Source organism: Rhinopithecus bieti, unplaced genomic scaffold, assembly GCF_001698545.2.
Source record: "Rhinopithecus bieti isolate Rb0 unplaced genomic scaffold, ASM169854v2 scaffold_19861, whole genome shotgun sequence".
Classification (NCBI taxonomy): domain Eukaryota; kingdom Metazoa; phylum Chordata; class Mammalia; order Primates; family Cercopithecidae; genus Rhinopithecus; species Rhinopithecus bieti.
Window position 1 is genome coordinate 631,617 of NW_016809659.1, and position 26,190 is coordinate 657,806.

Here is a 26,190-nt window from a genome sequence, read left to right on the forward strand (position 1 = left end):
TGCTATATAATGAGATACTTATATCCAAGAATCCAAAAAATGTTTTAATTTCTCTAATAATGATAATAGCAAACAAATTATAGTGAACAGTAAATAGTAAGCTAATTATAATTATGTGAATTGCTTTCTCCCTCACAGATTCCTTCTACACCTATTATTTTATTTCTGTGTTCTCAATACTCTTGTTCTATAAGGGGGACTGCTAAATTTGCTCTTTTTTAGATGAAGACTTAAAGACCGGAAAGGTTGATATGACTGCCTCAAAGACACATGGTCGCACTGTGGCTAAGTCGACACTCAAGGCCAGTTCTCTGTGTTTCTTTTTCAGTGTGACTTGACATGGCTTGTATCTTAAACATTGCATTTTTCTTATGTTCTAGGTTTCTCCTCTGCCAACCCCTCTTGGACCATCGTCAGCAGTTGAACGACAAAGACTGTGAATCTGTATTCTAGTCTTAGCAGTCCCTCCGATTCTCATGATGAGCTCACCTGCACAGCCTGGTCAGTCTGGTTGCTTCTTATACTGATAATAGACTTTATGTGAAAGATGTTGCTTTATGTTGTTTCAAACCGAGTAATTTAATTTATGAAGGAACTTTTTTTTTGAACAAAGATTGCTTAATGTAACAAATTTTGAATTTTGCATTTGATAGCTAATTCTCTATTGCTTCACCCAGTTTGCTTCCTGGACAACTGATTTGATTTGCATTTTAGTCTGAGCATGGGACTTTAATTCTTCTGCTTCCAAGGTAACATTCAGATTGAACTTTATGAAGTTATGAATATGAACTATTATGTAGGAATCCATTTTGCACCCATAATCTTTCTGACCTAACATGTGTATGCTTTTAAATTATACTGTGGGGCTTTGGGAGTCAGCTTGTGGGTTGACTCCACCTCCATCTCTTTGACACACAGGAAGGATATTTTTCCTCCCCACCCTTCTTTGCTGCCACTCCTGTTTCCTATATACATATTTAATTATAATCTCAGCACCTGCTTCCTCCTGTTCCAGAGTGATGTGTGCTACTCATGTACTGCTGTGATCAGCACAGCCAACACCCGTTCCTCCAGGAACAGGCTGTCATTTTTGGAACAAACACAATCCAAGTTTTAGGAATGATGAAATAGGGTCAGATACCACATACTAGTAACAGACAAGTTTTACAAGAATTTTATGCTTGGATACTTATAGGAACATTTCTTTCTTTATAGATTCTTTAGCATATTCATATTCTTGGGTTATTCAACTCTCTAAATTGAAGCTTATGTACTGTCATATTCAGGGCATATAAGGGAGAAAACTTTTGCCAAGATTTTCATTCCCTGGATTGCCACACCCACGTTAGCTGTTTGGGAATTCTACTGTTTCATCAGCCTTTCACCATATCCCCAACAGGCTGCCAACCTGTATGCTGAATTTGGAACTTGATTCTAAATGGTGTAGTCAAGAAATCCCTGAGTCTTTAGTCACAACCATGTTTGATAATTGGCTTGTCACTTGGTTAAACAGATGACAGTAACTTATGCCCGTTATCTCTGAGTCTTTATTGCCTAGTGATTCTCAAACTTTAGCATACATTGACATCACTTGGAGAGTTTGTTAAAGCAAGTCCTATTCTCATAGTTTTTGATTTTGTAAGTCTGGAGTAGGGCCCAGAAATTGTGATTTTTACAGGCTCCCCTGGCAATGCTGTTGCTGCTTGGGGACCACACTTTGGGAATCACTGGTTTAGCTTCTTCTGCCTGTTTCTCATCCCATCCTCCACCATCGTCTACAGACAACCTTGTTGAAGTGTGTTCTGTGAGCTGCGTTGCTTATTACAATTGTAGTCTAGTACTATTATTCTTTCTATTGGAATGAACTTAAAATAACATTTACCTTATATAGGTGTATATTGCATTTTAAATATTATATATATTTATTTGTACAAAAATTCAGTGTTTCAAAATTGGATTGTTTAAAAGAGCCGTTAATTTAGAACCACTATGGTCAATTTTTTTTTCTTGTGATAATATTTGGCAGTGGATGTTGGTATACCCTGCTCCCCAAGAATATTGATTTTACAAAATGAAAATCTTACTTGAAGCTGCTATTTTGATGAGGAAATTCTTGCCAGTCGTGATGATTGTTCAGTTATGAGGAGAGAAAAGGTAATGGATAAATAAGACATTGAGCGAAACTTACTTGACTTTAGGGTCACCAAAATTTCCTCGTGTACCTTTTTCTTATAAATAGTTCTGCTGTGTTGACAATAACATTATACAGAGTTCTCAATCAACTCTGTTTGGGAAATTTTTATGAATGAAATCTGAAGTTGAGGAAAGTGATAGTAAATGTGCCAGGTGGGTAGGAGTTTCTCTATTTATTGCAAGTAAATGACTATGATCAGAGACCTGAAATGCACTTTGCATAGATAAAGGAAAATGTTCCTGCCACAAACATAAAAAAAAAATTCTTCTCCTGTTATTAGCCTGCATCTTATGGTGCCATATATATTCCACTGGTGAGAAATAACCTGATTGTTTGATTTAGAAAATGTATGTTTTCTTACATCTTTTTTTCCCACTATCTAAAAAGAGAATTAAATTGGTCTTATGCAATCACCATCCATTTATTTTGCTTTTGTTCCACAAATGGCTCTAAGGAGTTATTGTGCACCAGAAAGGAAAATAGACTCACTTCAGTAGTTCCAGAAATTCTTTAATAGTCCATGTTTCAGACTGAGTATGTTTGTCTTCAAAATTGGTTCTGGTATAGTTTGAATTCTTATTTTTCCCATGCGTTAACATCATTCTTAGAAAAGTTCTCCATCCATATTCAAATGTGGTTGATATGAAGTACAAAATGCCACCGTCTTAATCATGTATTCAGTCAAACAATAAGTGCTGATTTTTGTATATAAAATTTACTAGTTTTTATTTTAATTTTGCTGCCCAGTTATGTTCAAAGTTAGAGCATTGGGTATTGCTTTTGGGCACTGAGGATCCTGAATGGAGGAAAGACTATCTAGATAAGAGTGGCAGCTAGCTGCTGCAGTTGAGCTCTTCATTCAAAACTTATTAAGCATCTTACTTGTGCCAGCCAGTGTGTTACCCAATAGGGGCACAACGAGCACTAAAGCATAGCTTCTACCCTTATGGACAGCATCCTTTCGTGGGAGAGACATAAATATTAATAGCTTTGGTCCATTCAGTGTCGTATTTTAATAAATTTAGGACCAGAAATTTATTTCCTCTGTACAGCAGTATGGATACTATTTCTAGTAATGTAATTTTTTATCAGAATTGCCAAATCTCAGAAAGAAGGAGTTTAGGACTCATTTTATCTAGCATTTTCCAAACGTGTCAGATAGTAAAAATCTCCTGAGACTTGTTAAAAATACAGATTTCTAGACTCCTCCCTGGAAGAGTATTGTGTGGTAACCTGGGGGAAGGACACTGGATTGTAGAATGTATCTTGCTCTTTACTATGACTTGGCAAAGTGTAGAAATGCTGTTAGTCCATTCAACAGCACTAGTGTTTCATATTTGGAGACCATAAATACAAAAAAAAAAATACGTCATTAAGTCCTGTCTCAAGTAAGTATCTCTCTTGTGAGCAAAACTATGATAATTTAGTTATTTTGTTCTCTGATGATAGATAAATAAAAAGCTCACACTGGCTAGGTGCAGTGGCTCATGCCTGTAATCCCGGCAGTTTGAGAGGCCTAGGTGGGAAGATTGCTTGAGCCCAGGAGTTTGAGACTAGCCTGGGCAACATGGTGAGACCTTATCTCTACAAAAAAATTTTGAAAAAATTGCTTGGCATGGTGGTGCATACCTGTAGTCCCAGCTGCTTAGGAGTCTGAGGTGGGAGGATTGCTTGAACCCAGGAGGTCAAGGCTGCAGTGAGTGAGCCATGATGATGCCACTGCATTGCAATCTAGCCTGGACCACAGAGCAAGACCCTGTCTCAAAAAAAAAAAAAAAAAAAAAAAGGGAGAGGAAAGAAAGCTACCACTGTGGAAACCTAGAGAAGGCAATAATTTGAGGGGAACATTCTAGTGGCTTTGCTTCTATATAAGCCATCTCATTTTTATGGGGAGGTGGATGGACCAAAGAGATTTTTATGAAGTGCCTTGATTTTCCTCAAAAGAAGTTTAAGCATATTTTAACCCACAGCAGATTTTTAGTCTGATCTCAAGATTATAGAAAACCTGATTTCAGCCTGATCATTTTTAAATAAATTGGGCGACATCAACCCTAACATGATTCAGGATGATTTTCAAATTTGATGGAATCTAATTTTTGTAATTAATTTTGATGAAAATGCATCCAAAGGAATTTTCCAAGCGTAGAACACAATGTGCCTGTTGCCGTTAGAATTGTGCAATGTTCTGGCCTTGTGGGCTTCTAGGTAAGTTTGGAAGGTAGAGTGGCCAGAGCTGTGTTGCAAAGTCCTATAACATTAGTTTTCAAAGCTTGTATGTATAAAGCTAGCTCATCTCTCTTTTCACCTTTGTGGGAACACTTACAACAACTACTCTACTCATATGGAGTGAGAGGACCAAGCTATTTATAGAAGTGAAAGGTTTATAGCAAGATCTCATATTCTGTTCTTTTTCTCATATTCTATTCATTTTCTTATTGGCAAGTCTTGGGCAAAAATTAGTTAAGAGATTTATCTTCATGCCTCTGTTTTGCTAAACAGCTGAATTCCTCTATAGAAATGTAGAGTAGATGTAACTAATGATCTAAAAGTTCTTTGAAATATAAATTGTTATGGAAATGCTAAGTAGTATAAACAATTTGGGGGCACGCATTAATAAAAGCTTCTCTGCAAGCGTTTTTAAAGAGGACTAATAAAAGCTTCATGGTTCAATTAATACAGCACAACATCAGGTTTTTTAGAAGCATATGGGACCCAGAAGGCCTGCCCCTGTTTTTAAAATTTACGAACTCTTTAATGATTCACCACTTTTACTGCAGCGCATTACCCACTGTGGTGCCATTTAGTCATTAAGTAGGAAACTAAAACCAGGACAAAGCTACAAACAAATATCATAATGTCCAAGTGGGTATTTTTCTTCAGTTTGTTCATAGCGTGTTACCATAAAAAATGAATGTTAAATGAAATAGAGTCTTAGGGCAAATCAAATAGGTTATGGCTTCCCTAGATGAGTATGATCACTTAGCTTTTTAATGAAATACAGGTCAAATCCCATGACAAGTAGCTCTATATAACTAAAATATTTTCAGGCCACTGGCCAATTATCTATTTCAAGTAATAGTCAAGAAAAATATTCCAAGATAATAAAGCAAATTAGTTTTTTGATGTTTGTTGTAGCAGAAGTTGATCACAGGGTATGTTGTTAATAGGAAACACTGTATGTTAAAGTTATTAACTATTGTTTTAGATTTTTTTTTTACTACTTTAACTTCACAATTAAGTGATTCATTCTTTTGCTATTTGTAAGTCAAAACTTCTCAATGTGATATTCAAGTTTGAAACAAACCAAATGAAGCATTTTATTCATTCTCTAGTTTTTGAAGGACAGTGCTTTAATAAGTGAGGCATAAACCTTTTCTGAAAATGTTCAGTATAAATTCGTTTTGCACATTTATTTGTTTTTACATTTGCTTTTCACAATTAATTTTGGTGGATGATTTAACTTATATAATTTTCATTATTGTAACCCTACAAACAACCTCCATAATGTAGGCTAAACAGAAAAGAAGGTTATTTCTCATGCATATAAAGACTAAAAGGGTTTTCCTGAGTAGCGAGCTGCTCTTTTTCTAATAGCTACCCTTTGCCTCAGACAGCTTCTAACTGGTTTGTGCTTCTTCAGTTCATGTATTCTAAGGTCAGTGTGCATCTCCATATCAAGCTGATGGGAGGGAAATGGAAGAAGTGCATTGAGTGTGGGAAGTTTCCAAAGGTACATCACTTTTGTTCACATTTCGTTGAGTGGAATTTAGCCACATGGCCATACTTAACCACAAAGGAGGCTGGGAAATGTAGTCTAGCAGTACTCCAGGAAGAGGAGGAGACAGGTTTGGTAAACAGCTGGGCTCTCTCTACATTTGTCTTAAAATTTTATACCTAGGACTGCAAATGTGGTATTGCTTACCAAGAGGTGGAGTATTTTATAATGCGCTCTTGATTTAACCAGTCATTAAGAAGTTAAGTAAGTTTCCTTTAAAGAGATTGAAACACATTAAAATCAGGGCAGAACAGCTTACCAACATTTTGTAAGAGTTGCCTAAGCCTTTCTTTATGAATCATGCGGAATAATGCCCAGTGTAGCTGTTAGAAAATTCAAGTTCCTGTTAGTGAGATCTCTGCAGAAAATGGGAATACAATGTATGCTGAATATTATATGTCCTTAATCAGCATTTAAAAATAATGTCAATTTATCTGAAATTATAATTGCACATATGCTGAGGAAAAAGTACTTTAAACTTGATATTTATAATTCTTATGTTTGTTCTTTTTTTTTTTTTGAGATGGAGTCTCGCTCTGTCGCCCAAGCTGGAGTGCAGTGGCCGGATCTCAGCTCACTGCAAGCTCCGCCTCGCGAGTTCACACCATTCTCCTGCCTCAGCCTCCCGAGTAGCTGGGACTACAGGCGCCCGCCACCTCGCCCGGCTAGTTTTTTTTTTTGTACTTTTAGTAGAGACGGGGTTTCACCGTGTTAGCCAGGATGGTCTCGATCTCCTGACCTCGTGATCCGCCCGCCTCGGCCTCCCAAAGTGCTGGGATTACAGGCTTGAGCCACCGCGCCTGGCCATGTTTGTTCTTTATTGCATTTTGGGGTCACGTTTTTCAACACTTCTGTTGTTTTAAGTATTATGATGAAAATCTAGGCCTAATATACAGTGGTTGATAAATACTTGTTTTACACTGATCTTTTCATGAACACAATTATGAAACAATGCTAGACTATATATTTTCTTCAGCCCCATAAGCAAAATCTTGCTACCTCTGCAAATACACATGTATAGCCCTTTGTTTATAGCATCATATGAAACCTTTATAGAAGATTTTTTTTCTGTATAGATTGGAGTTTATTCTTAAGAGTGCAAAAACTCTCTCTGTGTGTGTGTATATGTGTGTGGTGCACGTGTGCTTGTGTTGCAGTACTATATTAACTGTAGAGGAATACAAAGGTATGTGGAACCATGTAACCTGTACTTTTACACTAAATATCCCCCAAAAGCTTTACTTTCTGTGGTTTTCTGCATATTTCTTAATTTTTGTCATATTTTGAGAATGTCAACATATAGCAGTTTTCTCCACTTATAATTTATTGCCTCTAACTTGTTGTTGGGTTAGAAAGCTAAGAACTATGTTAAATAAAATTGTTAAAAGGTCACAAGTTTGGGAGGTGCAAAAGTCTTGTGTGTGTGTGGTGTGTGTGTGTGTGTGTTTTAAATGAAGTTTTGTTCTTGTTGTCCAGGCTGCAGTGCAATGGCGTGATCTCGGCTCACTGTAACCTCTGCCTCCTGGGTTCAAGCAATTCTTCTGCCTCAGCCTCCCAAGTAGCTGGAATTACAGGCATGAGGCACCATGCCTGGCTCATTTTTTGTATTTAGTAGAGACAGGGTTTCACCATGTTGCTCAGGCTGGTTTTGAACTCCTGACCTCAGGTGATCCACCTGCCTCTGCCTCCCAAAGTGCTGGGATTACAGGTATGTGCCACTGCATGCAGCCTGCAAAAGTATTTTTTATGAACTAAATAGATGTACTTGGTTTTCTTACAAACTGTAATTGCATTTTAATTGTCTCCTTATCCGCTGCACCCCCCTTACTTTCTTGGTTCTTCTGTCTTTATTCTGTAGATTTACAGAATTTTGAGTTTCCAGTGGGTGAGGCATGGTTATGAATTTTACCATACTTTTCCTTGCAGTTACGATCCATAAGTTTTTTTCTTTTTTTTTAAAATTATACTTTAAGTTCTTGAGTACGTGTATACAATGTGCAGGTTTGTTAACACAGGTATACATGTGCCATGTTGGTTTGCTGTACCCATTAACTCATCATTTACGTTAAGTATTTCTCCTAATGCTATTCCTCCCTCTGCCCCCAACCCAATGACAGGCCCCGGTGTGTGATGTTCCCCGCCCTGTGTCCAAGTGTTCTCATTGATCAGTTCCCACCTAGGAGTGAGAAAAGAGGAAAACCAAAACAGACTGCCTCCTCAAGGCCCTGGCCCCCATGTTAGCCTAACTGGGAGACCCTCCCAACAGGAGCTAATTGACACCTCAACAGGTGGTGCCCCTCTGGGAGAAGTTCCAGAGAAGATCAGGCAGCAATATTGCTTCTGCATATTTGCTGTTCTACAGCCCCGCTGGTGATACCCATGCAAACAGGGTTGGAGAGATCTCACAATCTCCAACCAACTCAGCTAAGGTTCCGACGTTAAAGAAAACAACAACAGAAAGGAATAGCATCAACATCAACAGAAAGGAATCCACACAAAACCCATCTTGTCACCAACATCAAAAGACCAAAGTAGATAACACCCAAGATGGAGAAACCAGAGCAGGAAAGCTGAAAATGCTAAAAACCAGAGCGCTCTTACCTCCGAGACTACAGCTCCCTCGCCAGCAATAAACAAACTGGAAGGAGATACTTTAACAGCGACAGAAGCAGGCTCAGAAGCCTGAAGGTTTGGTTCTCTTTGTGAAGTTTGCTCAGAATGGATGGTTTTCCAGCTGTTATCCGTGTCCCTGCAAAGAACTCATCTTTTTTAATGCTCATAGTATCCCTGGGTATGGACACATTTTCTTAATCCAGTCTACATTATGGACATTTAGTTGGTCCAAGCTTGCTATTGGAATAGTTCACAAATAACATACGTGGCAGTGCTTATAGTAGCATTATTAAACCTGGTATAGACCAGTAAGGGATCGCTAGGCAAATTGGATTCAGTTCAGACCCTGAGAATGCCATACCGCTCCACAAGTGAACTAGTTCACCCCACCCAACAGGTAACCTATTCTCCACATCCCCCACATCCGTGTTCCGAGTATGATCACCATTTCAAAGGGTGTGAATGTATCCATGTGATTGCATCTCTGATGACCAGTGAGAACATTTTCATGCTCTTGATGCATCAATGTCTCCTTGAGAAGTGCTGTTCATTTACTTGCCCACTTTTTGATGGGTTGTGTCCTTGTAATTTATTTAAGTTCTTTGTAGTTCTGATATAGCCCTTTGTCAGAAGGATAGATGCAAAATTTTCCCCATCTGAGGGGCTGCACTCGGAAAAGTTCCGGGTGGTGCCAGAAGCCTTAAATTAGCCCATTTCTATTTGGCTGTCTGTGCTTTTGGGTTGTTAGTCATGAAACCTTCGCCATGCCAGTCCTGAATGGATTGCCTAAGGTTTCATCAGGTTTTTAGGTGTAGGTCTATCATTAAGTCTATAAATCAATCGAAGTTATTTTGTATAAGGTGTAAGGAAGGATCCAGTTTCAGCTGTCTACGTATGGCTAGCCAGTTTTCCAGCACCATTTATTAAAAGGGAATCCTTTCCCTATTGCTTGTTTGTCGATTTTCAAAGATCAGATGGTTGTACATTTTAGGTGTTATTCCTGAGGCCTCTATTCTGTTCCCATTGGTTTATAATCTTGGACTAGTACCATGCGTTTGGTTACTGAGCCTTAGAGTAAGTTGAAGTCAGTAGCATGATCCAAATCCCAGCTTTGTTTTTGCTTAGGATTCTGGCAAGCAGGCTTTTTTTTTTGTTCCATATAGAAGCTTAAGTAGTTTTTTCCAATTTCTGGAGAAAAGTCATTTGGTACGTTGTGGGGATGGCATTGAATCTGTAAATTCCCTTGGGGCAGTATGCCATTTTCAGTATTGATTCCTCCTTCCATGAGCATGGAAGGGTCCTTTAATTTGTGTGTGTCCTCTTTTATTTCTTGATAGTGGTTTGTAGTTCTCCTTGAAAAGGTCTTCACAATCCCTTGGTAGTTGATCTCCTAGGTGTTTATTCCTCATTAGTAGCAATGTGAATGGGAGTCACTCCATATTGGCTTCGGTTTGGGCTGTATTGGTGCCTAGGAAGCTTGTATTTTGCACAGATTGTATCCTGAAACTTTCTGAAGTGCTTCAGTCTAAGGAGATTTGGGCTGAAGACGATGGTTTTCGAAATATACAAGTCATGCAGCCTGCAACAGGGACAATGTGACTCCTCTTTTCCTAATTGAATGACGCCTTATTTTCTTGCCCTGGTTGCCCTGGCCAGAACTTCCAACACTATGTTGAATAGGAGCGGTGAAAGAGGGCATCTCTGTCTTGTGCCAGTCTTCAAAGGGAGTGCTTCCAGTTTTTGCCCATTCAGTATGATATTGGCTGTGGCTTTGTCATAAATGGCTCTTAGTATTTTGAGAGACGTTCCATCAATACCTAGTTTATTGAGAGTTTTTGGCATAAAGTGCTGTTGAATTTTGTTGAAGGCCTTTTCTGCATCTATTGAGATAACCATGTGATTTTTGTCGTTGGTTCTGTTCATGTGATGGATTATGTTTATTGATTTGTGTACGTTGAACCAGTCTCGCATCCCAGGGATGAAGCCAACTTGTTCATTGTGGATAAGTTTTTTGACGTGCTGCTGGATTCGGTTTGCCAGTATTTTATTGAAGATTTTTGCATCAATGTTTATCAGGGATATTGGTCTAAAATTCTCTTTTTTTGTTGTGTCTCTGCCAGGTTTTGGTATCAGGATGATGCTCACTTCATAAAATGAGTTAGGGAGGTTTTCCTCTTTTTCTATTGATTGGAATAGTTTCAGAGGGAATGGTACCAGTTTCTCTTTGTACTTCTGGTAGAATTTGGCTGTGAGTCCATCTGGTCCTGGACTCATTTTGGTTGTTAGGCTGTTATTGCCTCAATTTTAGAGCCTGTTATTGGTCTATTCAGAGACTCAGCTTCTTCCTGGTTTAGTCTTGGGAGGGTGTATGTGTCTAGGAATTTATCCATTTCTTCTAGATTTTCTAGTTTATTTGCATAGAGGTGTTTATAGTATTCTCTCATGGTAGTTCTGTGGGATTGGTGGTGATATCCCTTTAATCATTTTTTTATTGTGTCTATTTGATTCTTCATCTTTTCTTCTTTATTCCTTATTAGTCTTGCTAGCAGTCTACCAATTTTGTTGATCTTTTCAAAAAACCAGCTCCTGGATTCACTGGTTTTTTTGAAGGGTTTTTTTTTTTTTTGCCTCTATCTCCTTCAGTTCTGCTCTGATCTTAGTTTTTTCTTGCCTTCTGCTAGCTTTTGAATTTATTTGCTCTTGCTTCTCTAGTTCATTTAATTGTGATGTTAGGGTGTCAATTTTAGATCTTTCCTGCTTTCTCTTGTGAGCATTTAGTGCTACAAATTTCCCTCTACACACTGCTTTAAGTGTGTCCCAGAGATTCTGGCACGTTGTGTCTTTGTTCTCAATGGTTTCAAAGAACATCTTTATTTCTGCCTTCATTTCGTTATGTACCCAGTAGTCATTCAGGAGCAGGTTGTTCAGTTTCCATGTAGTTATGCCGTTTTTGGTGAGTTTCTTAATCCTGAGTTCTAGTTTGATTGCACTGTGGTTTGAGAGACAGTTGTTGTGATTTCTGTTCTTTTACATTTGCTGAGGAGTGCTTTACTTCCAACTATGTGGTCAGTTTTGGAATAAGTGTGATGTAGTGCTGAGAAGAATGTATATTCTTTTGATTTGGGATGGAGAGTCCTGTAGCTGTCTATTAGATCTGCTTGGTGCAGAGCTGAGTTCAAGTCCTGGATATCCTTGTTAACTTTGTTAATTTGAATGTTTTTTCACGGTTTTTAGCTTCCTTGCAATGGGTTCGAACATCTTCCTTTAGCTCAGAGAAGTTTGTTATTACCGATCTTCTGAAGCCTGCTTCTGTCAGCTCGTTAAAGTCATTCTCCTTCCAGCTTTGTTCTATTGCTGGCGAGGAGCTGTAGTCCTCTGGAGGATAAGAGGCGCTCTGGTTTTTAGAATTTTCAGCTTTCCTGCTCTGGTTTCTCCCCATCTTTGTGGTGTTATCTACCTTTGGTCTTTGATGTTGGTGACCTACAGATGGGGTTTTGGTGTGGATGTCCTTTCTGTTGATGTTGATGCTATTCCTTTCTGTTTGTTAGTTTTCCTTCTAACAGTCAGCAACCTTAGCTGCAGGTCTGTTGGAGATTGCTGGAGATCCTCTCCAGACCCTGTTTGCCTGGGTATCACCAGCGGAGGCTGTAGAACAGCAAATATTGCAGAACAGCAAATATTGCTGCCTGATCCTTCCTCTGGAAACTTCATCCCAGAGGGGCACCCACCTGTATGAGGTGTCAATTAGCTCCTGTTGGGAGGTGTCTCCCAGTTAGGCTACATGGGGGCCAGGGACCCACTTGAGGAGGCAGTCTGTTTGGTCTCCAAGCTCAAACACCATTTTGGGAGAACCACTGTCTTCAGAGGTGTCAGAAAGGTATGTTTAAGTCTGCAGAAGTTTCTGCTGCCTTTTGTTCAGCTATGCCCTGCCCCCAGAGGTGGGGTCTACAGAGGCAGCAGGCCTTTCTGAACTGTGGTGGGCCCCACCCAGTTCAAGTTTCCTGGCCACTTTGTTTACCTACTCAAGCCTCGGCAGTGGCGGACGTCCCTCCCACTTGCTAGTGCTGCCTCGCAGGTCAATCTCAGACTGTTGCACTATCAGTGAGCAAGGCTCCGTGGGCATGGGACCCGCCAATGAGTTATAATTATACCCGCCATGGATATAATCTTCTGGTGTGCCGTTTGCTAAGACTGTTGCAAAAGCACAGTATTTGGTGGTTGGGGGAGTGGGTGTCCCATTTTTCCAGGTACCATCTGTCATGGCTTCCCTTGGCTAGGAAAGGGAAATCCCCCGACCCCTTGCACTTTGTGAGGTGATGCCCTGCCTTGCTTCAGCTCACCCTCCGTGGGCTGCACCCACTGTCCAATCAGTCCCTGTGAGATGAACCAGGTACCTCAGTTGGAAATGCAGAAATCACCAGTCTTCTGCGTCAATCACGCTGGGAGCTGCAGCTTGGAGCTGTTCTTATTCAGCCATCATGGAATGGACAGATCCATAAGTTTTATAATGCATGCCTGTGTGTTGATTTGTGTTGCTTTGGAGTTGCTTTAACATCCAAACGAAAGATTCATGACCATATTATCGGTGAGCTTTTAAAAAATCTCGTATTGATTTATAGGAAATTGATAAGCTTTGAGGTAGTCTGTAAAATTATTTTTACCCCCCCCCTTTTTTTTTTTACAATAACTTCCTGGCACTTGATTATATAAGGCTCTTGCTGCTTATGATAGATGGTTGCTCCTCACATATGATTGCATAATTAACCTTTTCTCCCAGGCTTTTAACGTCCAAGAAAATGTTCTCTTCATACCAGTACTGTAGTTCCACTGGAAAGTGCTGTGGGTGAGCTGGGGATTTTTCCTTTGGTGTTGGAATTTGCCCTAGTAATTCTGCCTTCTTTGGAATTCTGTGAGTTCTGTGAGAAGGCAGATAATCATAGTGGTGTATGACCAAGCACTCACCTTTTATCTTTAACTCTCAAAAGAAATTGTTCTTCAGAAAGAAATGTCAAAATGACATTATTAATGAGAAAAACTAGTCATGAGTTTTAGACTCTCTAGGAATGTAAACATGTTTAATAAAAGCTGGCGACACCTTCTTGGTCTGCTGTTACTGGAAAGGCTGCTTGATTTCCTTCCCTGTGTTTTTCTGGTCTTGAGATTTCCAGTGCTTTCTGAAGATCCAGGACTGCTGTACAAATGGGAAAAGCCAGACTGTTATCTTGAACCTCTCTTTTTGAAACCTCTATCTGATAAGACAAAAATATTGCAAGTCATTGTAGTTACTTGTTTGGTTTGTCACTGGAATTCCAAATATTTGCCTGGTGGTTCATGGACATGTAAATTTTGGGATACGTTACTATCGTTTCGGGTATACGTTCTGCAAAATAAGTTATTAACCCAGTGATTGTGAACTAGATCTTCCAAAAGTTCTATCTCCTGTCATTGTATGTTGTATTAAAAATTATTATAATTAGAGATTTTTTTAAAACTCTTAGAAAATAAAAGTATACAGCTGTGAAAATTCTGTTTGGGTAATTTTTAAAAAAATTTATTTTAGGTTCAGAGGTACACGTGCAGGTTTGTTATATAGGTAAACTGTGTGTCATGGGGGTTTGGTGTACTGATTATTTCATCATGTTTGGGTAATTTTTATGTTTTTTTAAGTGTATTTTTATCCTTGTGTCTACATTACTGTGCTTCCTTTTTTATTAAAGAAGAGTTGGATGTATCTTACTTTGGCTTTATGTTTAAAGTGAAACAGTAAATTGAAAGACAGGTTTTAACAGGTCATGGTATGTCAATGATAGAACCTAGAAATTAGCAGAAAAATTCGGGAAACCAATTATAGAAAGCGGAAAAATAATACATACCATAACTTGTGTTAGGTAATGTACAGTATGGAGTCTTTGAATTTCAATAAAGTATGTCAAAGTAGAGTTCATTTTCCCTTCTGTTGGGAGAACTGATAATCCACCTACCCATTTGCCTTCCTGCCTTTCTTAGTTGTCTTTCTTTCTTTTTCTTTTATTCTGCCTAACTCCAGAAAAGATTTGGGGTCTATATAAGTAAGTTTTGGAAAATGAAATACATGAGGAGGAAGGGAAATGAAGGGAAATTGGGTACACTCTGTTAGTACCTACATTTAAATTCTATGAGGTTGCTTGAAGATGGATGGATCTGTGTGTGAGCTCCCTGAGAGCAAGTCTGTTGTCTATGGTGTGATTAATCTTTTTTCAACCTAACTGTGATATAGTCACTGCCCTGCATAGGAAATGTCAGTGGCTCTCTATCACGTCTATTTAAGGTATACAAGGACCCGTACCCTTTTCAGGCTTATCTTATTTTTCTCCTCAGTGAACCTCACTCTGTTCAACATGTGGAGCTGCTTGCCTTCCCCAGGTCCAATTTTCCTGCTTGGAGGCCTTTGAATGAGCCTTCCTCACCACTGGGAGTGCCCTGTTTACTTGCCTTCAACACCCAGCTCCTACTTCATTCTTCTGTGAGGCCTTCCTGGGTGACGCTGACATTTGTTACCTCTCTCAATTCTGGAACTACTGACATTTGTCACCTCTCTCAATTCTGGAACTTATCTCTTAGTACTGGGGTTGTCTTCTCTAATAGGCTGACCTTTTTGAGGGCAAGGAACATCTAAGTACCTTTTTTGGGGGTATATAGAGCGAAGCAGTTGGCAGCTGTATTTATGGTTGCTCTCTTAGTTAAATAATATACTGCTTCGCACACAAAAGGAGCCAAATAAATGAAGAATAAAGGGCACTTTGTGAGGAGGCTGATTATAGTGGTGCTGGGGGTTTGGAATTGGGGAGGAGGGAAGCAGTTGAATATACCTGAGCAAAACCAAACTGCTTCATATGTGTCATGAATCATGTCCCTTTTCTTTTTGCTTACTCATTTGTTGACTTTTGGTTCTTTACACCTCTAGTGCTATCCTCTGAACTTTTTCTTTTCTTTTCTCTTTTCTCCTTTTCCTTTCCTTTCCTTTCTCTTTCCCTTTTCCTTTTTGCCTTTTCCCTTTTCCTTTTCGCCTTTTCCCTTTTCCTTTTCCTTTCCTTTCCCATTTCTGACGGAGTCTCACTCTGTCACTCAGGCTAGAGTGCAGTGGCACCATCTTGGCTCACTGCAACCTCCACCTCCCTAATCCAAGCAATTCGCCTGCCTCAGCCTCCTGAGTAGCTGGGATTACAGGCACACGCCACCACGCTGGCTAATTTTTTTTTTTTTTTTTTTTTGTATTTTTAGTAGAGACAGGGTTTCACTATGTTGGTCAGACTGGTCTCGAACTTCTGACCTCAGGCAATCCGCACGCCTTGGGCTCCCAAAGTGCTGGGATTACAGGCGTAAGCACTGCCCCCGGTCCCTCTCTTTCTAAGGTGGCTTGTCTATTCATTGAACAACAAACATTGCAATAGGGTAGTCATTGTTTACAAGACTTGTGGTTTCATGTTGAGTTCTCTAAATGTGGGGAAGTCACTAAGTTTGGCTCTCCTTCAGCTAGCACAGTGGTGGAAGCAGACCTAACACCCTTTTTTCTTTTAGTAACTTGAACTTCTCCCTGTTGCAATGCTTATAAACCAACTCTCTCTGCAAAACAAATGTGTACTGTAGTTAAGAATAGTGGAAAGAGTAAAAGGATTTTTAATTGTGGTTAAGCAGGAAATTGTTTTAAGTTAGTTTAGAATTCATTGATCCAACATTCTTTATACTTTTAAAAATTAATACAGTTTTGCATACTGTATAATTAGCAGTAACTTTTTAATATACTACGTTTCTGAGGACCTTCAGTAAAATACATAGAAAGGAAAACAGCCGGCCTAAAATTTGTGACTTTTTAATCTGTATACCTTTTCAATTCCTCTTATTTAAAGTGATGGACTAATAAATATTGTAATGTAATGGTTCAAGTCTTTATAAAGATTAAATTAGGATCTTAAACTTTCTGTGTGTCTCCATTAAAGATGTGTTTTTGGCTTCATTATTTGACAGTGTTGTGTTATGGCATTTGATGGAGAACAGGATCTCTTACTTTGGAATATATCTGGTCAAATGGGGCTCCTTTCATATTTGCCCAGGAAGCTCATTTTTCTAAAGATTATGGAAAGAACAGATGTGGAGCAGGCAAGCACTGCATGTCTTTCATTCAGAGCTCTCTGAGGAACTGCCTTGGGTAGGCTTTTGTTTGTCACACACATAACAAGTATGTCTTTACCCTGAATGATGCAATAGTCTAGCCTCCTGTGGGGTATCGTCCACTGACAATGACAACATAATGCATTAGTTGATTGCAAACTCTCTGAATCCATAGGGACTGCCCCAGTCCAAATGAGTGACTAATTCTTAAACTACAGGGTAAAGCTGAAGTCCTAGGGGAGGAGGGACGTGTTAAGGTTTGACTGTTTATTTTGCTTATTATAACTTCAGGATCATTAAGGAAATGTTTATATCCTGTTGGGGTTCTGTGTTCTTAACCACTATATGAGGATAAAGATGCTTTGGTCTTTTTGCTTCTGCCTCCCTTATATTTCTTTCCATTCACTACCCTCCCTCTCCTAAGGAAAAATGGTGTTCACATTCATTGGGTCTGAATAAACCCATATGTCTTTGCTTTGAATATTTTACTACCTTATCTGTTTATCTATTAATGAGAAATTACACAAATGCATATTTGAAGTTATTAGCAAAAGCCCAAGGACTTAAACACAGCTCTGGAAACACCTGTCATCTATCTTTTATTTAGTAAATCTCCCCTTGTCCCAGATTCCTCATTTGGAAAATGTGTCATGAATTTGTTACGTTGGTATCATGAAAGATGTAATTGTAAAAGAGATAGTAAAGTATCACATATTCATTTAGAATGATCACTGATAAATTTGTGCTTTTTTTCTCTCAACCATGACCTGTAACTATCCTTTTTTGAATGTCACAAAAATCTCATGTCTATAAGCCTTTCCACACTGATGAGATGGAGGCCTAAAGCCATCATCTCCCAGCTCTGTCACAATTTCCAGATTTGTCTGTGTCTGTAGGTTGCTCACTTTTGAGCACATAGAATTATGCCATCCTTTTCAAATTACATATTAGCTCCCTACTTTATCCCACCCCCAGTAGTGAGCACATTAGTTGCCTTGCTTCATCTTTTGGTGTGTTTTCACACGGTTTGTCATGCCAGCATTTCTTCTGAGCAACCCTCCCAACCACACATACACACACACACACACACACACACACACACACACTCTTAACCTATGGACATTTGCTGTTGTAAATTCATTACATATGGTGCAATGAAAATATTTGCTCTGTGTGTCTTTCTGGACCTTGTACTAGCAACCTTGTCGTGTCATTTTTGTCAAGTGATTTTCTTAGTTTTTTTTTTTTTCCCCCAAATCAGCCATGTCACTGATAAGATTGATGAGTATGAGAGATTGATCATTTTACGTTTTCCATCCTGTCGCCATACAAGAGGTTGTATTTGGTAACCAGATTAGATGAAAGAGTGTCAGAACTCAATGGGCTGTATAACATGTGGCAGTTAGCAGAGTAAATTGGAAAGAATAAGAATACCAGAAGGAGCCAAGAAATACCTATTAGAAACCCCCATCTGCCCTAACTAACTTTGGGCCTTTGAGAACAAGTTACTTTATCTCTCTGGATGTCAGTTTTCTATCTTGTATTAGTTTCCTGTGGCTGCTGTAACAAATTGCCACACACTTGGTGGCCTAAAACAAAAGAAATGTATTTTTTCACAGTTCCAGAAGCCAGAAGTCCAAAATCAGTTTCACTGGGCTATTTTAAATGAAGGTATCAGTAGGACCTTGCTCCCCACAAAGATGGGCTTAAACGAAGGTATCAGTAGGACCTTGCTCCCCACAAAGACTCCAGGGGACAATCTGTTTATTTTCTCTTCTAGCATCTGGTGGCTGCTGGCATTCCTTGGTTTGTGACTGTATCACTCCAGTCTTTGCCTTTGGGGTCACATTGCCTTCTTTTGCGTGTGTATCATATCTCCTCCTCCTTCACTCTTATATGCATATGTGTGATTGTATTTTGGGACCACCTGGATAATCTGAGATAATCTCCCCATCTAAGAACCTTTAAGCACATCTGGGAAGTCCTTTTTTGCCCTAAGAGGTAACATTCACAAGTTCTAGGGATAAGGATGTGGGTATCTTTTGAGAGGTCATTATTCAGCTACTGCACATCTGAAATAATTTCTGAAGTCACGCTGGCTTGGCTTGTAATTGCTATTCATTTCATTCATTTGTTCATTCACCAAACTTTTATTTCATGCCTAATATGTGCCAGACACTGTTCTAGGCTTTAGGAATAACCCACTGATCATGCCTTTAGTAAATTCATTATATTGTGGTGAGATTACCATACAGAATAAATGCTAAAATAAAGATAAAAGGGACAATTTAGACTGTTGGATTAATTCTTTGTATGTCTCCTTTTGCACAGTTCTAGAGCACAAGCCACCACCATGCCTTAGTACTTGTAAATCATTTTAGTAACTATAAGGATTATGTGTAGCCTGTGGACCAGAAAGTATTTTACAGAGGACAAAACACGTATCAGCTTAAATTCAATTCAGATGAATATATTGAGTACAAAAAAAAGTTTAGGCCTCCACCACAATTATACAATTTTTATGAACGCTGGCTGCACATCAGCATCAATAGCAGCCCTTTACAAACTACTCATACCTGTCCCCTGACCCCGCCTTGTGCTTGGTTCTGGGTGGAGCCCAGGGGTCCTTTAAAAAAAATCTTATTAGCGGATTCTTAGATGCTGAGAGCACTGAACAGAGAGAACCTGTGGTCTAAAGAATAGGAAAACCAAATACAAGGGTACTGGTACAAATGCAAGTCAAAATGCTGTAAGTTTTATTAGGATATATAGAAACAAAATAATTTGGATACTCAGAGGAAAATGAGATCACATCTGGCTCAAGGGAAATTTGAATACAGAAGCATTTGAAATGTCCTTGATTGATGTGTAAAATTTCAACAGGCATTGATTGGGGGAGGGTGGAGGAAAGGGAATCCACAGAGGTCTGGAGTAGGGGAAAAGGTGTGTGTCATGGCCAGCAGCAGGGCCCAGGAGCCAAGATCTAGGCACCAATTCTCTCTCCTTTTGCTGAGACTTTCTGGCCTGGAAACTTGAAGAGCTTGAGAATTCTAAATTTAAATCTGGTCTTCTAGGTCATTGTGCAGGTATATTTTTTCAAGGCACCTGTATTTTATTTGACAGGTGATAGGTTGATTTATACTTTTAAAAAATTTAGAAACATGATTTCTGGGCTTCCGTTTGTACTCTTGGTCTATGTCCTACAAGTATTAGGAGCAGGCTTCTGTGGGGGAAATAAAAAGGGAGAGGAATGTTTTAAAGTGTTTCAAAAGAATAGCCAATATGTGATGACTGACTGGAAAACAGACAAACACAGTGGGAGGTAACGAAGGTAATTTAGAAGTTCAAGAACGACAGTCGAGTTAGTGGGAGTGAGAGATATTGATGGAAAAGATAGCTAGCGTTTGTTCAATTTTTCTCACAAGCCAGAGGCTTTCACTGCATTTTCTTTATGTCAGTGAATTACTTTCATAAGCCTTGGGGTAGGTACTATTCTTATCCCATTTTACAGTCAGGGAAATTGAGACTTTGAGAGGTTAGTTATCTTGCTCTATCAAGGTCTCACAGTAAATCTAGCACTTGGATCCAGGTGCCTTAATTCTAGAGTTTGTGTTGTTAACCACAGTTCTGCTAGTTGTCAGGAGACTGGCTTGAGACTAAGGTTGATGAAGAGTAGTTGAATTCAAAGATAGGAATTTAAGAATCATAAGAAGAGAGGTCACAGTCAAAAACTCGTGTAGTATCAAATCAGCAAGCATCACCTTATCAATTAAAAGACGGAAGAAAGAGAGGAGAGTAGAGGGACAAGACTAAACATCACTGAAGCTTTCAGGGCAGTATCTTATACCTGTTTATGGCTGCCAGTCACTTGACATGTGGTTCATTTTTTTTTAAAAAGTCCTTGAATATTTAAGTAAACAAATGAACCAATCCCTCAATCCTGAGTTTTTCTACCTGTGCTTCAGATTCTACATACATACTAATTACGATGGCTAGAAGGAGACAAATCTAAAGAATTTCCTCAACTTTTGCTGCCTGTTTTTGTGACCCTGAGTCAGTTTCAAATACTTGGGGACCTTCCTTCCTTAGATTCCATTTTTTTCACCTTATTCCATCTTTTCCCCCACAGAAGATGGCTGCTTTTGGAAAGTTTTCCTAGCATGAGAAGATTGGCAGAACAGTTCACTATTTTTATCATTTTAAACAGTTTTTTTTTTAGTTTAAATTTTAATTTTCTGTAGAGATGGGTGTCTTGCTATGTTGCCTAGGCTGATCTCAAAATCTTGGCCTCAAGAGATCCTCCTGCTTTGGCCTCCCAAAGTGTTATAATTACAGGTGTGGGCCATCACACCTGGCCATTTTAAACAGTTTGTAAACTAAGATATTAAAGTGACAATACATAAATGGTAAAGTGTCCTGGGCTGCTGAGTGTCTTTCTCCTACCCTCCTCTTCGAGTGCCCTAAAACTTTTTTCATTCTACCATTCTCACAATGAGTATGCATAAAAAGTCACTATTAAATAATCCAGGAAAATAAAACTATTGCCTTTAAAATATATAAATTATAAATTTTTTTTGTTACCTGTCATTGCAGGTTGAGTATTCCTTATCTGATATGCTTGGGACCAGAAGTGTTTTAGAGTTTGTATTTGGATTTTGGAATATTTGCATATAAATAATGAGCTATCAGCCAGGCACAGTGGCTCGTGCCTATAATCCTAGCACTTTGGGAGGCTGAGGCAGGCAGATCACCTGAGGTTGGACGTTCGAGACTCGCCTGACCAACATGGAGAAACCCCATCTCTACTAAAAATACAAAATTAGCTGGACGTGGCGGCACATGCCTGTAATCCCAGCTACTTGGGAGACTGAGGCAGGAGAATTGCTTGAACCCGGGAGGCTGAGGTTGCAGTGAGTCAAGATCACTCCATTGCACTCCAGCATGGGCAACAAGAGTGAAACTCCATCTCAAATAAATAAATAAATAAATAAATAAATAAATAAATAGATAGATAGTGAGCTCTCTTGGGGATGAGACCCAAGTCTAAACATGAAAGTAATTTATGTTTCATACCTACCATATGCAAATAGCCTGAAGGTAATTTTATTCAATATTTTAAATAATTTTATGAATGAAACAAAATTTGTATGCCTGAGGTCAGGTGAGGAATTTCCACATGCGGCATCATGTGGGTGTTCAAAAACCTTCAGATTTTGGAACATTTTGGATTTCAGATTTTCAAAATAGGGATGTTTCACAATCAGAATCCAGCATATTCATTTGAAAGGTGTAGGATATTGAATAACAGCTATATAGTTGTGTCAGATATTTTATGTTATAGTACTGTATTTTTTTTGTGCTCTTGTATCAGAGTCACGTTTTTATTAAGATTTATAATTTATACCTAATCTCTTAAAAATACTGCAGAGCTTGCCTTAGTCTGTATCCTGCATGTGCTGTTTTTTTTTTCTAGTACTGTAATTGAGTTGCTATGTAAAATATGGTCTGCCTACGTAATTCTTCCCACCTAACTTTATTAGGAACATTAGTAGAATAGCAATATCACAGAATGTTTGATTAGAATCATGGGAAATCAAACTAATTTGCACTAAAGGTCAAGACTGGCTTTCAAAGCAAGTTATTTTTATGGTTAGAAGTAAAACAACTTTATTTACAGACAGCGATCGAGGCAAAAGAAGGCCATTTGTTATTTGAAAGACATCAGGAAAGCCATTGATTCTCGATTTGGACTATACATTAAAATAACCTGGAGAACTAAAAACGAAAACAAAAAATCTGAACCAGGATCACCACTTCAATGATATTGACTTAATTTGACTTTTATGAGGCTTAGGCATGAGTATTCATTAAACCTCCAAGGTAATTATAATGTGCAACTAAAGTTGAGAACCACTATTAAAGCAAGCATCAGGAAAGCACAAAGAGCAGGATAAAGTAAATATAAAATCCTTACCATTTAGGAGATGACATATCCTTTCTAAAAGAGGAAATATTGTCTAATTAGTTATGAAAACTAAACTTTTAGTTCTATGTTGAAAAGGGACAGATTAATCTCATTTAAATATTGTTACAAGCATAGGTAAGAGTACATAAATCTATACTTTTTAAAAAGTCCCCTTTTTCCCCTTTGTATTTAAACTCGCTTATCTTCTTATATTCAAGATTATTAAATCTCAGCTATGGGCCTCGTTTTCCCCTACCTCCACATTGTTCCAATTTATAAATTGAAGCTGTACATTAATTTCCAAATGAATGATTTAAAATCAACGGAATAAATGGGGCACTTGCAATCAATGAAAAAATCCAGCGATTATGTTGGGCGTTTTTTTCTCCATAAGGAAAGCATGATTAGTCTTGCAAAATGGTATTTTGTCACTTTGTGCAAGTATCTTGATCATTCTGGGCCTATGTTGCTTTTTCTATAAAACTGGGATATCACATATTGCTGAATTGCAGTGACCATTTATTGAGTGTTCATTGTATTTCAGGTTCTAAGTGTATTAAGTTCTTTATATGTGATATCTCATTTCATCAGAGTGAAAACACTATGGAGTAAGGACTATTTTCTAAAATCCTATTCTGAAGATGGAAAACCAAGCCTCAGAGACTTGCCTAGCTAGGTTAACATGTCTAAAGTTATGTTTCTTATTATCAACTGGGCCAGGATCTGAATTTAGGCAGTCCAACACCATAGCCAGTGGTAACAAGGTAGTACTAACCCTCTGTCGAGACAAATTTTTCTTTTTAGCTGACTGGTTAAGACTAAAATTAAAACTTGTACCTTCTTTACAGGGACATTTTCCAGAAAGATGATCTTGATATTTCCCAACTGAACAACAGATTTTTCTGTTGAAGCTAACAAGGAACAGGTGCACTGCTGGCGTTGGCATCCGCCGCTGGCACCGGACTTGTGGTAGGATGGTGCTCTCTGGTGCTGGTTGGGTTTTAAGGAAGGAGCATTACACTGAAAAATTCCCAAAGTCGGCCGGGCGCAGTGGCTCAAGCCTGTAATTCCCAGCACTTTGGGAGCCGATAGAGGCGGGGGCAGATACTGAGGTCCTGCCAGATCGAGCCATCCTTGGCTAACACCTCGGTGAAACCCGCTGGTCTCTACTAAAAATACAAAAAACAAAAAAACCTAGCCCCGGGCGAGTGGCAGGCGCTGTCGTCCCACGCTACTCGGGATTGGCTAGGCAGCAGAGACATTCTGGTGTATAAACTTCGCGGAGGCGGAGCTTGCAGTGAGCTGAGATCCCGGCCACTGCACTCCAGACCTGGCGGACACCGAGGAGGACTCCGTCTCAAAAAAAAAAAAAAAAAAGAAAAAATTCCCAAAGTCCATAAGACTCTGCCCCACTCTTCACTTCCAAATCTTAGAGAAAACTTCGGGTGGGGGGAAAACAGAAGAGAGCTTGTCTGGATTAACGTGAATTGGCTTGAGGAATGTCAGGAGTGGGAAGCCGGGTAAATTTGTGGTCAGAAGACCTTAATTAAATTCCTGGCTCTCCTCTTCATGCCCTGAAAGTCACTCAACTTTTCTGAATCTCAGTTTTCTCATCTTTAAAATAGAAATGGTGATGTGGTAATTGAATTCCATACTTAAAAGGACAGATGATCAAATAAGATAATGTACTGTAAAAACTCTAAATAAAGCATAAGAAGGTTTTGAAAACTGTTAATGTTAACAAAAGCAGATTTTTATTTTCTAATTGGAAGACTTTATCTTTTTAACATGCAGAATAAAAGTAAAACAATGTTTACTCTACAAAACTACTTGAACTAGAATGCCCTTCTGGTATACTTGGACTGACTTTTACTTCCCCCAAGTGCTCAAAACCCCTATGCATTTAAGCAACTTCCAGGTGTACCAGTTACTGCCTAATGGGCAAATCCCATGATCTTTTCTCAGTCTTCATAGAATTATAGCAGTAGTAATTTATTATTCAGTAAATGTACATTGAGTACCTACTATGTCCCTGAAATGGGTTTAAGGTCATTGGAAATACAAGTCAGTGAAAATAAAGGCAGGCAAAAACAAAATTGCCTATTAAGTACCTAATGTGGACAAAGTGTTACATATAATATCATTGAATCTTTACAGCAATCCTGTGACATAGGTTTTACTGGCATTACTTATAAATGAGGATACTGAGGGTCAGAGACTTCAAGAGGCATGTCTGGCACATCCTAGCAAAGAGAAAAGTAGAACTGGGATTAAAATCCTATTCTATCTTCTTTTCTAGAAAGTGGTTTTTCTTGTGACCATTTATATGTTACTTCATTAACTCATACTTCACTCAGTCTAGTCCTTTGACTTTCTTCTTTCTATGAACATCACAGATATTTTCTTAGCCACCTGTGGTTAAAACCATGGCACCATCTTTAGAACTCTTACTCTATTCTCCTCCACATCAAATCTGTTTCAATGTTAATGAACTTTATCTTCCATTTTTGTTGCCAATCTTGAGCACTTATTACTTCTTGCTACTACTCTTGTGCTAGACTTACAACTAGTCTACTTTCCCTCTCCACTCCATTCAGCCTAATCCATACAGTGTTGCCTAGTGAATCTTACTAAAGTACAAATCTAGTTATGTCACTTCTCGAAAATCTTCCATGGCTTGTCATGGCCTGCCATGGCCTACAGAAATTGTTGGTAATCACAAGGCATTCCTACTGTCAAGGGTATAGGGCAAACCATATTTTTAGCCTTCTCCTTCTGTGTGCTTCTTCCTGTGCACAAAATTCATGTTTCCCAGGCTTGTCTGATAAGAATCACCTGGGGCTTAAGTAATTTGTAGATTCAATGGTATTCCCATCAAAATACCATTAACATTCTTCACAGAGGTAGAAAAAGCTATTTTAAATTTCATAGGGAATCAAAGACGACCCCGTATAGCCAAGACAATCCTAAGCAAAAATAACAAAGCTGGAGGCATCACGCTACTTGAATTCAAACTATACTACAAGGCTACAGTAACCAAAACAGCATGGTACTGATACCAAAACAGATATATAGATCAATGGAGCAGAACAGAGTCCTCAGAAATAGCACACACATCTGCAACCATCTGATCTTTGGTAAACCTGACAAAAACAAGCAATGGAGAAAGGATTTCCTGTTTAATAAATGGTGTTGGGAAAACTGGCTAGCCATATGCAGAAAATTGAAACTGGACCCCTTCCTTACACCTTATACAAAAATTAACTCAAAATGGATTAAGGGCTGAAATGTAAAACCCCAAACCATAAAAACCCTAGAAGAAAACCTAGGCAATACCATTCAGGACATAGGCATGAGAAAAGACTTCCTGACAAAAATGCCGAAAGCAATTGCGACAAAAGCCAAAATTGACAAAAGGGATCTGTTTAAAGAGCTTCTGCACAGCAAAAGAAACTGTCATCAGAGTGAACAGGCAACCTACAGAATGGGAGAAAA

The 26,190-nt window shown here is 38.8% G+C and overlaps 1 protein-coding gene across 8 annotated transcripts in view; it reads left to right on the top strand.

Annotated features, from left to right (window-relative positions):
* The window catches only part of HDAC9 (histone deacetylase 9), a 941,976-nt gene that overhangs the window by 72,023 nt on the left and 843,763 nt on the right, over nucleotides 1–26,190 (top strand). For all 8 annotated transcript variants that reach the window (XM_017890061.1, XM_017890068.1, XM_017890066.1 and 5 more), the window contains exon 2: nucleotides 381–501. In XM_017890061.1, coding sequence (XP_017745550.1) covers nucleotides 477–501 — 25 coding nt within the window. In that variant the 5' untranslated portion in view covers nucleotides 381–476. The remainder of the gene's footprint in view (nucleotides 1–380; nucleotides 502–26,190) is intronic.